The sequence below is a fragment of the Trematosphaeria pertusa genome (genome assembly GCF_010094035.1).
Source record: "Trematosphaeria pertusa strain CBS 122368 unplaced genomic scaffold BU26scaffold_15, whole genome shotgun sequence".
Taxonomy (NCBI): Eukaryota; Fungi; Ascomycota; class Dothideomycetes; order Pleosporales; family Trematosphaeriaceae; genus Trematosphaeria; species Trematosphaeria pertusa.
Window position 1 is genome coordinate 589,739 of NW_022987226.1, and position 13,255 is coordinate 602,993.

The 13,255-nt window shown below is 56.2% G+C and overlaps 6 protein-coding genes across 6 annotated transcripts; 5 read left to right on the forward strand and 1 right to left on the reverse strand.

Moving 5' to 3' along the window:
- Positions 1-189: 189 nt before the first annotated feature.
- Positions 190-1,134, forward strand: BU26DRAFT_509151 (uncharacterized protein; the record flags this gene model as incomplete). Its single annotated transcript, XM_033827129.1, has 1 exon — positions 190-1,134. The coding sequence occupies one exon, from the start codon at positions 190-192 to the stop codon at positions 1,132-1,134; it is 945 nt and encodes a 314-aa protein (XP_033679219.1).
- A 16-nt stretch (positions 1,135-1,150) lies between these two features.
- Positions 1,151-4,000, reverse strand: BU26DRAFT_522903 (uncharacterized protein). Its single transcript, XM_033829903.1, has 3 exons — positions 3,648-4,000; positions 1,415-3,557; positions 1,151-1,364 (listed from the first exon to the last, which is right to left on the reverse strand). The coding sequence occupies exons 1-3, from the start codon at positions 3,919-3,921 to the stop codon at positions 1,268-1,270; spliced, it is 2,514 nt and encodes an 837-aa protein (XP_033679220.1). The 5' UTR covers positions 3,922-4,000; the 3' UTR covers positions 1,151-1,267.
- A 209-nt stretch (positions 4,001-4,209) lies between these two features.
- On the forward strand, positions 4,210-6,537 carry BU26DRAFT_491606 (UPF0016-domain-containing protein). Its single transcript, XM_033826088.1, has 3 exons — positions 4,210-5,179; positions 5,232-6,126; positions 6,176-6,537. The coding sequence occupies exons 1-3, from the start codon at positions 4,574-4,576 to the stop codon at positions 6,247-6,249; spliced, it is 1,575 nt and encodes a 524-aa protein (XP_033679221.1). The 5' UTR covers positions 4,210-4,573; the 3' UTR covers positions 6,250-6,537.
- Positions 6,538-7,629: 1,092 nt separating this feature from the next.
- BU26DRAFT_509154 (class II peroxidase) lies at positions 7,630-8,894 on the forward strand (the record flags this gene model as incomplete). Its single annotated transcript, XM_033827130.1, has 2 exons — positions 7,630-8,308; positions 8,365-8,894. 2 exons carry the CDS (start codon positions 7,630-7,632, stop codon positions 8,892-8,894), a joined length of 1,209 nt encoding a protein of 402 aa, XP_033679222.1.
- Positions 8,895-9,481: 587 nt separating this feature from the next.
- Positions 9,482-10,525, forward strand: BU26DRAFT_533699 (cyclin-like protein; the record flags this gene model as incomplete). The annotated part of the gene is made up of 2 exons (XM_033831173.1): positions 9,482-9,796; positions 9,869-10,525. 2 exons carry the CDS (start codon positions 9,482-9,484, stop codon positions 10,523-10,525), a joined length of 972 nt encoding a protein of 323 aa, XP_033679223.1.
- Positions 10,526-11,525: 1,000 nt separating this feature from the next.
- BU26DRAFT_522907 (acetyl-hydrolase) lies at positions 11,526-13,252 on the forward strand. Its single transcript, XM_033829904.1, has one exon. The coding sequence runs from the start codon at positions 11,695-11,697 to the stop codon at positions 13,156-13,158; it is 1,464 nt and encodes a 487-aa protein (XP_033679224.1). The 5' UTR covers positions 11,526-11,694; the 3' UTR covers positions 13,159-13,252.
- Positions 13,253-13,255: the final 3 nt, after the last annotated feature.

Consider the following 13,255-nt stretch of genomic DNA (forward strand, 5'->3'; position numbering starts at 1 on the left):
ATCGCAGCTTCACCACTTTGATATTGGTCCGTTCGACATCACTCGATGACGTCGTTCCCTCGTAACAACATACACGCTCGCCGCGGCCAATCCTGCCCCTCTCAACTTTCGACACTCAGCTATCTCCACAGTTTTCCCTCCTCTAGAAGCTCCCGAACCCAGAGGCCGTTCTCTACAAGACCAGCCAACATGTCATGGATGGACTCCTGGTCACGCCCCTCCAAGTCACAAGTCACACCACCGCCTCTCTACCTCACGGCGGGCGACACAGTCCCCTACTGCCGCAGCTGCGGACGCGTCATAGGTCAGCGGAAATCACACGCTTCGCAAGAAGTAAAGTACTGCTCTGCTCGCTGCCGGAACACAAAACCTGGACCCATTGATCGGAAGATCGAATCAGTATTTGCAGCGCTGCTAGATGGGGCTAGCCCGGAGTCGCTAAGAGATGATGATGATGGGGAAGTTCGGAGCAGCAAAGGGGGGAGAAATTTTGATGGGAAGCAGGGAAAGCAGAAGAAGAGGAAAGCGGTGAAAGGTGACCCGAGGATTATCGTGGAGTGCGGTACGGTTGAGGAGCTTGTATTTCCCCGGGGAAAAGATCCCGAAAAGATATACGGACGCCGCAAGAACAGAGCAGCACGTGGCATCGTCGAGAAGCCCGAGGACTGGCGAAGCGTCGATATGGTGGATGGCCCTGCACCGGCGCCAGGCCCTACGCCTCGACCCTCTACGGACGGAACAAGCACCACTAGCGACAAGAGCGCTCGATCAGATGATGAAGATGGAGGAGTGGCGCTAGAGATGAAGGAAGAGGAAGTCGACTACGGTTACGGCGGCGGCAAGATTCGTCCACCACAAACCCAATCCGATATCAACGGTAGTATAGGCGGTGAGAAAGGCTGGGCCGAGCGCATCGAAGAGACGGACGAGATGAAGGCGAAGAGACAGGAAGGGCAGCGGCGAGCTGAAGAGAAGGAGAGGGTGAGACGTGCTGCGAGAAGATGGTGTGCGTTTGGGCTTCAAATAGATGGGGAGGGTGCAGAGAGGAAGTGCGAGGCTGTTATGAAGGGTGTGGTTGTGGAAGCTAGTTTCGCGAAGGGGGAGTGGGGAATACGGTGGAGGGATAAGAGCTAAGTTGCAAGATCATAAGATGAAAGTATATAAGCAAACCGCGCCGGGCGCTTCCCTAGGGGTATCTGATAGCAATAGTAAACCGAGCCACCCAATTGCGCCGCAAAATCGCGTCCATACAACAAGAAAAGTCGCGCTATTCCACCCTGAAACCCTCGTCGATGAGCTTCCGGCCCATCGCAGAAGCCGGCGAGATAATATTCTTGAACCCAACTTTGAGACCCGCCCCTGATCTATGCGTATTAGCTCGTACCATTCAGCCCCGAACCGCCTTGTAACTTACTTGATCATAGTGATAGCCATATTCCGAGCCTTATCCTTCAGATTGACCTGCGTACGATCCCGCAAAAGAGGACGACCAGAAGCCGCGTCATGCGCGAGAATCTGGGCATACCTCTGCGGGAATTTCTCCATGTATTCTACGAGCGCCTCCTCGGCCTCAGCAGTCCAACCAGTTCGCGCTTTACGTGGTTTAGCTTTCGCCCGTATATTGACCCGCGCTAGTTGTTTTTGGTCCGAGAATGTGGAGGACGGGGCTGGCTCAGTCATTTCTGGCGCCTTTGTCTCCGATGGACTCACTTCCTGCTCTTGAGGCTGGAATTCCTCATCTTCATTCTCGTTCCTGGCTCGGGGCTGGTGACTGGTTGGAGCACCGGAGGAACTTGGGTCGATGCGAACGCGTTTCGCCTTCTCTCGTCGTTCTTGCACCTTGGCGGTGCGCTGCTCGTGCTCGAAGGCTTCCTCGTCCTCGGAGCTCTCCTCTGCTGCCCTACGCCGCTTCCGTGGAGATGATTGCTGACGCTGTTTTCCTTTGCTTCGCGAAGGCCCTGGCGTGGGCTGAGTCTCGTCGAATCCGTCCCCAAACTCAACCCGTTGCGCAGTCGCTTGCCGCTGGAATAATGACACACCGCGATTCTCCTTGTCTAGCTTCTTGCCTTCTTTTAACAACCTCAGAATCTCGACTGTAGACTGAGGGGGTCCTGACGGGCCGGCTGCCTCTTCGGGAGGTTCCTCTATTGGCTCGACTGTCGGCTGCTGGTCATCTTCTGGAAGCATGTGCCAGTCGTCCTGTTCGTTGAGCCCAACCACTGCCTCCTCTCCTCCTTCTTCTTCGGGCTGTTGTTGCATCTGCTGCGAAGACTCCGCCGCAGGTTCGACAGCTGAACGCCTTTCTCTTGCTATTAGCTTGTCCACTACCCGGTCGTCTACATCTGCATTCGGGTCAAACTTGCGGCTGCTGCGCCTTCGGCCTCGTCCGAATGATGTTCGCTTCTTGCGTGGCGACGGTTGGGGGACGGAAGTCGCTCGAGCTTCGTTAGCGCTTGCATTCTGCATTTCAGCCTTAACCCTCTCCACAATAGCTGAGATCCCTCCGTGGTTATGAATAGCCGCTTGGAGCTCCCTATTTCGCAGACGCACCCAACCAAGAAGCCGTAGGATAACCGAGTTCCATGGGAAGTTCGAACCTAAGCCGTCAAGGTCGGCCACATCTCCCCTTTCCAGCGATTCAGCGTCTGTTGGGAAGAATTCCCGCATCTGGCTAAACCGTTCCACAACCTTTCCCTGGAATGCCTGTGGTAGGACGGAGTCTTCACCCCCCAACGCTGAGACGCTCCAGCCTCGGATCACGGAACCTGCACCTGCTTGCGGAGATTTTGATTGGAAAAAGACCTCATCTAGCGCCTCATCTGGGTTGAAATTACTGTCGTTTGAAGCGCGCTCCAGCACAAGGATAGCAAGCTGTGTTCGTAGGTCCAAAGCTAGCTCAAACGTCTCCTGGAGCAGCGCGCTGTCACCAGTTGGCGATTCTGATGCATTCGTGCCAAGGATGAGCGCGGGGAGAAACCGGGCTGGGAAAAAATTGTCAAGCTCGCGCAGGGCGTTCCAAATTTCCTTTTCGCTTCTGTCTGAGCGCATCATTTGTTTTGCAAAGATGAGAAGATTTGCCATGTAAAGAACGGGATCCAAGCAGCATCGTGCCGCAGCCGAGTCGCGATTTGGTCCAAAGAGCGCTCGATGAATCGCACGGAGGTGGATGTATTGTTCATGTTCCCCGCGAAAGTGGTTAAGACGAAGGGTTACTTCCGCATCAAAATCCCGATAGTCTGCATTGAAGTCTGAATCGGGCATTTGCATCTCGATGATGTTTTGATGGTCGTCTTCCAGCTGGCCATTGTCTGGGACTAGATGATTTAAAAATTCCTTCAAGGCTTCGAACAGTTTGGGCAAGTGCCGAACGATGAAGCGCGGTTCCAGCATCTCCGCCTCGACCATTGAGAATGAAGATATAGCAGTTGTCCCGGACATTTCAGAGATGGCCCCGGGCGAGCGATGAGGTACGGGAGCTTCTGCTTCGAGCCGCGGCGGCGTGTGTGGAGCGTCTTCGATGACGATTTGTGTTTCGATTTCTTCTACCGTTGTGAGGTCTGTACGCGAGGCCACATTAGCAACCAAGAAATTTGAGATTGTCAAAATGTGCGCATGCTGCGGATTGCATCGCCGCGGTGACCACTAACCTCCAACTGCCTCCTTCTGGCCTTTTCGCGTTGTCTTTGGCGCAGCAACTCTCTCCGGCTCGCTGTCACTGGCAACGCTGGCGACGCTTGCTTGACGGGCGCTACGTCGGGGCGGTTTCGCTGCCTCGATGCGCGGCTCGACGTCTCTGCTGGCGCTTCTTGTTCCCCTCCTGCGCGTTATGCGACCGGCTTGCGGCGTGGTCGCTCTGGAGGGCGGTTGTGGAGTTGCGGTTTTGAGGCGACTCGAGGGCCGCGCACTTCTGCGGTCGGCCATGCTGGGCGTTCAGCGGAATTGCGCGCAAGATTGGTAATGCATGTGCTGTAGGAGATCGAGGGCGGTAGTGACATGCGACGATGCGGAGTGTTTGTTTTGGTTCCGCTGGGCGAGGCGCATTACCTAAGGCAAGATTACGAACTCATGTGATCGGGCGGCCATGCCCATTGCGGTTAGCCCGATTTCTCTAACTCCACAATCCATGATGCCGTTCAGGGAGAAGGGGAAGGGGCAGAGTCTGGAGTGTGCATGAGTTGTTTGAAGTGGAGCGGAAACATCGCGAGCCGCTCAGAAATCGGTTTTCTCATCACTCCATCCAAACGCCCCTTTCTTGCGGCGACCGTTCTTCAGCGCGCCCCGGGCACTAAATATACTGTGAAGGGCCGCATACCCCTTGCGCGCATCCTCGTAATCGGCCTCCTAAAAGCAACGCCGCACCCCAGCATTTCAGCCCTCACGCCTCGACTGCTGACACTCAACGCCGATCGACAGCGCTCCGATATTTTCGATTCTCGTCTTCCTTCGGATTGCCCTCCATTCTTTGGGATTGATGCGTGCTGCACGGCTGCTTGTATTCTAGTCCCGCCCCAGTCCCTGCGCCGAAAGACATCATCGCGATACCCCTGTCCATATTTTCGCCCTCACCGACACCATGAGGCTGCGACAGCCGCGAACGTCGGCGCTTCTCCTGCTGCTCCCCGCACTGCACGCCGTCGCCGCACAGATTCTCACAGACGTCGATGATACACAAGTCGCGCGGGCGGCGGCGCCCGAATATTCCGATGCCAGCGCACTTCCTGCCTCGACCCCATCGCCAGCGCCGAGAGGCACCAAAGATGCCCCAGTAGACGGATATGATGGAAAGCCCCACGAAGGTCCTTACGTTTACGACGACAAAACCGTAACGTCAAAGAAGGGTCCGGGAGGGATAGAAGAGTTGCGGCCAGGTACGCGTATCAGCCCGACGCAGGAGATGACCAAAGAAGAATGGGCAGCGCTAGCAGAGGAGGACGACGGCGTCATGAACGACCCAGATAGGGCGTCGCCGAAGGGCAATACAGGTACAGAAGGCGGCGTGTCAGCCAAGGAGAAGGAACGCCTGGCACACGAGGACCGTACAGGCGAGAAGATGGAGAAGATACCAGAGCCACCGAAAGAGGCGCCCCCGCTTCCCCATGGCGAGCAGCAGCACTTAAAAGAGAAGCAAGACACTCAGACGCAGACACAAACACGGGTGCTCGGTGCGCAGGGGCTGGAGGTACGTCGCGACACTAGCTCGGAGTGGAGTTTTATGACTGACATCACAGCAGAAACCCACCGACCTGCCCGATACGCCTCATGATATTCCGCATCCACTCCCTCCTTCGGCCTCGAAAGGCGACCCGCTAGATACAAGTCCACAACAGAAGATATCTGACTCCGGCGACATGGACGAGGGCGACGCTGGCGGCGTCATCCAGCCCTTCCATTCTTTCATACTTTCCTTTATGATGATCATCTTCTCCGAAATTGGAGACAAGACGTTCCTGGTTGCTGCGCTGATGGCCATGCGCCACCCACGTCTCGTCGTCTTCTCTGCCGCATTCTCCGCGCTGATCGTCATGACGGTCCTTTCAGCAGTTCTGGGCCATGCCGTCCCGACTCTCATTCCGGAGCGTTTCACACATCTCGCCGCGGCGGTGCTATTTGCCGTCTTTGGGGTGAAGTTGTTGCGGGAGGGTCTTGCTATGAGCCCAGATGAAGGTGTTGGCGAGGAAATGCGAGAGGTTGAGCAGGAGCTAGAAGAGAAGGAATCCCTCGCCAGACGCCAAAGCCGCAGAAAGTCCTCCATCTCTCCCTATGTCCTCGAATCTGGCCGAGCCACCACCCGCCGATCGAGGTCAAATTCACGACTGCCCGCCCCCGCTCGAAGCCCATCCTCGTCGCCCGCCCGTTCACCGTCTCCAAGCGGCACATCGATCTCTAGCATGCTCAGTGGCCTCAACAACCTCTTCTCTCTTCTTCTTAGCCCTGCATGGGTGCAAACCTTCGTCATGACTTTCCTTGGAGAATGGGGTGACCGAAGCCAAATCGCTACAGTAGCCATGGCTGCTGGATCAGATTACTGGTGGGTGACGGGCGGCGCCGTCTTCGGACATGCTCTTTGCACAGCCGGAGCAGTCATTGGTGGTCGTGCAATTGCTGGCCGGGTCAGTATGCGCAAGGGTAAGTTGCAGCTCACTTTGCATCAAACGCATCAGCTAACATGGACCAGTCACTCTCGGAGGAGCCATTGCATTCCTCGCGTTCGGCGTCATTTATTTCGTTGAGGCTATGTACCACGAGTAGAAATCACCCCCATGAGCATTGCATGGCGTCCTTGATTGCGCGGCTGACATCGGCCACATATCTATTGTAATACCGCTCGCGAGAGCTACCGTCCGAATTTTCGCTTTGTAATATTAATTGTATGGGCGACACGGACTATAAGGCTAAAAACGGACTGCAAGGCGTTCTGAATCGGTTGGCGTATTGAGGGACCCAGCATTTTGTGATATAGAGGGCTGCCCTGGGAGTCGATGAGGCATCATATCTACCACAAGGCGCTCTCGTCGCGAATCCACTATCTTATGCATGAAACGCATCTCAAGCTGTGAAACGCCGTCGCGAATAACAACGGTAGGGCCGCGCCCTCTGAGCCGGGAATCGTTCTTCCCGCGGCTTCGGCTGTGTCTCGGCCCGCTTGGATAAAGAACCTCTGGTCGGCCTATCTCTTCTCACTTCGCACCATCACGGGATTTCCATAGCCAGCTCGTATGCTCAGCCCAATATTTCCAAAGTCGGGTTTCCGCCATACATCGGTTCTTCTGCCTCGATTCAGCCTCTCGTATCATGCGATGCCACGCTGTTCAGTATGGTGGCTTATGGCGCCAGTGCCCAGCTGACTACAGCAAGACAATGATTCGCCGATATTATTATTTCAGGCTCTCCAGATGCTCTTAAAAAGCGAAGAATCGAGTTTCCCGGCAAGTGCCTTCGGCGTCCCTTGTACTGAAATCTCCTTCATCTGCCTCGCTACTTATGTCCCAGAACGTCGCCCTATCTGGATGTCGCTCTTTGATCCGACCATGTAGACAGCCAGGGCAGCATGCAGGAACCGCAAGGCTCGAAGACCGTGGATCTGTCGGCTCTGGCTAGTCTCCGGAAGTATCCTTCTCCATGGCGCGCCTCTTTCATGGGACGGTCTAGACCTCTTCTCAGGATTACACCTTCAGGAACGCCTAGCGAGCTGCCACACAAAAGCCTTTTCTTTCAAGCCTCGGATGCTAAGTCTTTTTATACTCCTTCAGCCTCATTCAAGCGTTCGTGGCTTGCGCCTGGCCATCATCCGCGAAGCCACAGTTCTAGACACCACCAATCAACAAAGGAAAGTATAACGGCCTTTTCTCCTTTGAGGCTCGTGCTCGTCGGAGCTGCTAAACTGCATCATGCGTCTTAACGAGCGTGGATATATTGCCAAGGGCTCGTCCTAGGCGGCGATTTCCAGTCTATCTAGAACTCACGGTCCAAGAGAGTATACGGCGACCTTCTGAAAGTTGCGGGTGCTGGCTATGAGAGCTCCATGTAGGCGTATAAGATGGCGCTACCTCCACCGGGGTCACTTCTAAAGTCAATTCGTCGTTCTATCTCTCTCAGCTTCCGTCTGAATATAATATCTTTCATCCTAATATGAAGACCTCTAACATCGTGGTGGGTCTCGGCGTCCTCTCCCTTATGGAATGTATCTACGCCTACCCGGGAATGGCAAACACAATCAGCGAGATTGAGCGGCGTGCACACAAGAGGGAACTCCCGAGGCAAATCCTGAAACTTCGCCAGGACCCCGGCGAGACAGATGAGAACGAAGAAGAGACGGACCCGAACGATGATGGGTCGGCGCCAGGAGAGCTTATAGGCGATATCAAAGACGGCGGGACAACACCGATCGGGAAGACTATCGCTAGGATTCTTCTTGAGCAAGAGTCGGGTCAAAGTCTTGAAGCGGGTTACAAAGCGCCGGGACCACCTGGCTCGGTCAAGTGCAAGAAAGATACATGCTGCATTTGGGCGCATGTATCCGCCGCTCTTACCCAGAGATTCACGGGGCCGTCCGGACGATGCAACAAGTTCGCGCGCGCCGCAGTCAGACTAGGCTTCCATGACGCTGGCACTTGGTCCAAGAAGCTTTCCAGCCAAGGCAAGGACTTTGGAGGCGCGGACGGAAGCATTGTGCTCGCGAAAGAGGAGATGCAAAGACCGGAGAACAATGGCTTGCAGGATGTCGTCAAGTCAATAAGGCAGTGGCAGGGGCAGTTTGGTGTGGGGATGGCGGATCTGGTTCAGTTTGCTGCTCAGCACGCTGTCGTTAGTAAGTCGTTCCTCTTTCCATCATCGGCAAGAATTGTGCTGATATGAACGCTATAGCTTGCCCACTAGGGCCCCGTATCCGGACCTTCGTCGGCCGCAAAGACAGCAAGAAACCTGCTCCCGACGGCCTCCTCCCAGGCGTCAACGACTCGGCCGACCAACTCATTAATCTCTTCCAAGACAAAACGATCACGCCGCACGATCTCGTCGCTCTCCTGGGTGCGCACACGACATCCCAACAGTTCTTCGTCGACGCTTCCCGCAAGGGCGATCCTCAGGACGGGACGCCGGGCGTCTGGGACACGCTCTTCTACAATCAAACTCTCGGCACTGGCCCCTTGCCTAAGAAGGTATTCCGATTTGCGAGTGATATCGTTCTCGCGAAGGATTCGCGGACGGCGGATGAGTGGCAATCGTTCAATGGGCCCGAGGGCCAGAGTCACTGGAACGAAGATTACAGCTACTCGTATATCCGGCTGTCGCTTCTCGGTGTCAATAACATCAACCAGCTGACTGAATGCACAAAGGTGCTTCCGATGCCGAAGCCGAAGTTTAAGGGCGCTGGGGAGTTGTTGAGGGACGAATAGAGAGGGGAGCTGGTTTCGCTTTTCTGGTTGTTTTTCCTTTGTCGCGGCTGGGATGAGAAATGTTATGCAATGACTGTATGATTTCTGCGATACCCTTCAAACGACGGTGTACGATATTAGGCTGTCCATATGAACATGCGTATGTATGTGGCATGGATGGAGGCTTCAAAAGTATTTAGTCTGAATTCGGACTAGTCTTCGATTAGACATGGCGCGAGTGAAGGGCACAGCTTCGGCGCTTGGGCCACCGGTGAAGGTGAAACTTCACCAACTATTGTGCAGTGATCAACGGCTTTTCAGTACTTGCCTCTTTAGGCAGTTCCCGCTCCCAATCGAACTCGCTCCCGCTCCGTATCACGTGCACGGGCAGCTTCCCCGCGGAAGTGCTGCTCGTCACACAAGGACCGTGGTCCTTCACTAGGCCATTATTCGGGTTATTTGTCCCAACGCCGGACAATACCTTCGATTCCTAATTGTCTTCGAAACCTAAACTACGAGCGACAGCGAAGCGCAGTGTCGTCGAAGCAAGTCCGTCTCCGGAAAGCCGCCGACAACGCTACGAACTCGCCCATCTATACGCATCCGCCATGGTATCGACAGCTCTGAACCCTCTTCCGCTGCGGCGTGAGCCTCCGCGCCCTCCTCCACCAGCTGTCGCAGAAGCGGAGCAGCAATGGATATTCTCCGAAGAAGAGCTGCTGCAGGCACCCTCAATAGTCGACGGCATGTCTCCCGAAGAGGAGCGAACACTGCGGAAGAAGGGCGTCAACTTCATCCTGCAAGTCGGCATGATGCTGAAGCTGCCGCAAACAACGCTAAGCACTGCCGCCGTCTTCTTCAACCGCTACCTCATGCGCAACAGCCTGAAGAGCCGGCCGAGCTACAAGCCCCTCCACCACTACGTGAGTGCTCTCTCATCTCTCCTGTCGTTCTTCTCTGACCTCGGTCATCGCCCGCTGCTTACGCTCTGGCAGCAAGTCGCCGCCACCGCGCTGTTTCTCGCAACAAAGGTCGAAGAAAACTGCCGCAAGATGAAAGAGCTCGTTGTCGCCTGCGTCCGCGTCGCGCTCAAGGACCCGAACAAGCTTGTTGATGAGCAGACGAAGGATTTCTGGAAGTGGAGAGATACGATTCTGTACAGCGAGGATGTGCTGCTTGAATCGCTGTGCTTTGATCTCAGCGTCGAGCCGCCGTACAAGACTATGTATGACATGCTCAAGTACTACGGCGTCGAGCATAACAAGCGACTACGCAACGCGGCCTGGGCGTTCCTGTCGGACTCGTGCCTCACGCAACTCTGCCTGCTATTCACGTCGCACACGATTGCCGCTGCATCGCTATACGCCGGAGCCCGCATGGTCGACATCGAACTCCCAGACGAGGACGGAAAGCCCTGGTGGGAAATCCAGCATGTCAAGCTGAGGGATATTCGAAGGGCGTGCAACATCATGGCGGACATCTACGAGCAGACACCCAACAAGGATGGGGAGTCGAGTGTCTATGTTGGCTTGAGGTCTCCCGAGGACGCGATCGACTTCGACACGCCGGGTTCGCAGGAGCCGAGTCAACCGCCTGCGAACGGAGACCGAGGCGAGGAAGTCGTCAGCGAAGAGGGAGAGCTGGATGGATAGAGTCCGGCATCTGTCTCTCCCACCCCTCCGGGATTAAAAGCTGCAAACCAAGTGCCTAAAAACGAGGACCGAGGAAAAGATGTCGTCCGCGAATCCGGCGAGCTGGGTGCACAAGATTCAGCATCTGCCTTCCCCATGTCTTCTTTGGTTGCTTTAACCCTGGGGAGCTATGAACCGCCAACATCGCCCTCGCCTCCGCCTGCGTCTTGCATCCACAGCCCTGCACCGGACCTATCTGTCGGTAGTCGGGATGCGAATTCCCCTATTTCAGCCCTTCCAGTTGAGCCACATCCTGCATCGTCCGCGCAAGTTGCCAGCGAGGGTGGAGATCATCCGCCTTCGCCCCCCACCCATACCCCTACGGCGCCCGTACAAGCTAGTAGTCAGGATGTGAATCACCCTCCTATAGCCCTTCTAGCTGAGCCGATTTCTGCTCCACGTCCTAAAGCCGCTCCGGTTGAACCAGGTTGGGCTGAGTTCCAGCCTCCTCCGCGACGCTGACCTGATTGAGGCCGGTGCGTATTGGTCTTTGTGTTCTTTTAGGTATCTGCATTGCGTGGGGTCTGGCGTTTAGACAGGATGGGTCTAAGACGATAGATACCCTTGGGATGGCAAGGTTAGGGACGGCATTTTCCCCTCCCATTCGGCCTTTTCAATGCATTCTGTCAGCTTCTAATCCTTGGTCATCCATTCTGATCGTCTCCTGTGATATACGAACAGGCGAACCCTGTTCAGCCCCTTTTGCGAGGCTGCATACTTCGAATTATTGAGTCTCTTTACCTGTAGTAACAGATTATGTGGCCTCTGTTTCCTCCCTGCATCCCATGACATGCAAGGTAACCGCCGCTTGGAGTTGACCACGCGGACAATAGCCGGGGACGCGAAATTCACGACGTGAGGTTCATCCTGGCCAGTCATATGCTTGCAATCGCGAAACCGAGGCAATATCGTCGAAGCGTCACAGATCCCTGTCCACTTGACTTCTGAATAAACCAGCGCTCGCTTTGCCACTTAGAGGCTCTCTCATCTTTCTTTTCAGTCGTCTCTTCATTCCTTTCTTGCCTCTGCTTTCTATTCCCTTCCTTCCCGCGTTCAGCCTGGTCCGACTAGCTTTTAAAACCACTACGTCCGACGCCACATCCCCGGCTCGAACACACAGTACCGCCACAATGGAGTCCTCTCCCTCCGCCATGCTCCGCTTCCTCCTCCCCAAGACCCCCTTCATTCTAAAGACCGCCGTAGCACACACCCTGTATCTCTCTGAGACGTCCTCAAAATGGGACCTGCGCACCGAACTCACCATCAAGATCCTGCGCCACATGCTCGGCCCCCACTCCAAAACAACGTCCATCTCCAAGCAACAGCGCCTCACCACCAAGGACCCCGGCGTCAAGGGCAAGGTCTGGATCTCCAAGGTGAAATGCTCTGTCCCCGAGGACGGGGATGCTGTCCGCAAACTGCTCTTCAAAGCAATCGAGGATTTGAAAGAGGGGGGCGAGGCGTACGACGAGCCGGCGTCGACGCCGCTGGAGGCGGAGTGGACGGGGTATCGCGCTGCTGCGCACCATCAGACGCCTGAGCCGGAGGGCCTGAGCGAGAAAGAGAAGTACGTGGAGTTGATGCGCGAGACGAGCAGTAAAGTCACGCTGCTGTATTTCCACGGCGGCGCCATGTACTTGCTGGATCCGGCGACGTATCGGAACATCACAGGGCGACTGGCCAAGGAGACGGGCGGCAGGGTGTTCAGCGTAAGGTATCGACTCGCGCCGCAGAATCCGTTTCCCGCGGCGCTGCTGGATGCGCTTACCGCGTACCTGACCTTACTGTATCCACCAGAAGGTTCGCCACATCAACCAGTTCCCGCGAAAGAGATCGTGTTTGGTGGCGATTCCGCGGGCGGGACGCTGTGCACCGCGTTACTCCAGCTGCTGCTGCAGATCCAGCGCACGAAGCCGGACCCCTCGAGCCCAGCAACCGTCCGGTGGCACGGCCGCGACGTCGAGATCCCGCTGCCCGCTGGCCTGGCGCTGACGAGCCCGTGGCTGGACGTCACGCGGAGTCTCCCGTCGATCGAAGCGCTGGCGAAATACGACTACCTGCCTCCGCCCAGCCACACGCACACGATGCGCTACCCGCCCTGCGACGCGTGGCCCGAGAAGCCGCCGCGCGCGGAGCTCTACTGCGAGGGCTCCGCGCTGCTGCATCCGCTCGTGTCGCCCGTGGCAGCGAAGGACTGGAGCGGTGCGCCGCCCGTGTTTTTCTCGCTGGGCGAGGAGATGCTGAGGGATGAGGATGCGGTGCTGGCGCAGAGGTTGTATGAGCAGGGTGTGAAGGTCCGGTGGAGGGAGTTCGAGGCGATGCCGCATTGTTTTGGGATGATGCTTGAGGGGCTGGCGGCGAGCAGGGTGCATTTCGAGGAGACGGCGCGGTTCTGTCGCGATGCTGTGGAGGGCGGGGTGGAGAGTAGCAGTGGGCAATTCATCGTTGCGAAGAGTCTGGTGAGGAGGGAGGTGGAGTTCGGCAAGTTGACGGACTTGACGGCGGACGACGTGCGCGCGGCCATGATCAAGGGCAGGGAGAGGATTGAGAAGAGGCACGGGGGTGGGATGACGGAGACGAGGCCTATGCTCTGATTGGGAGGAGGTACGCATGGAGTTGCAGGATGAATATACCCATAGAAGATGTAGACAACCGCTGACAAGAAGCGCATCTCAAGCTAGCATGAACAGA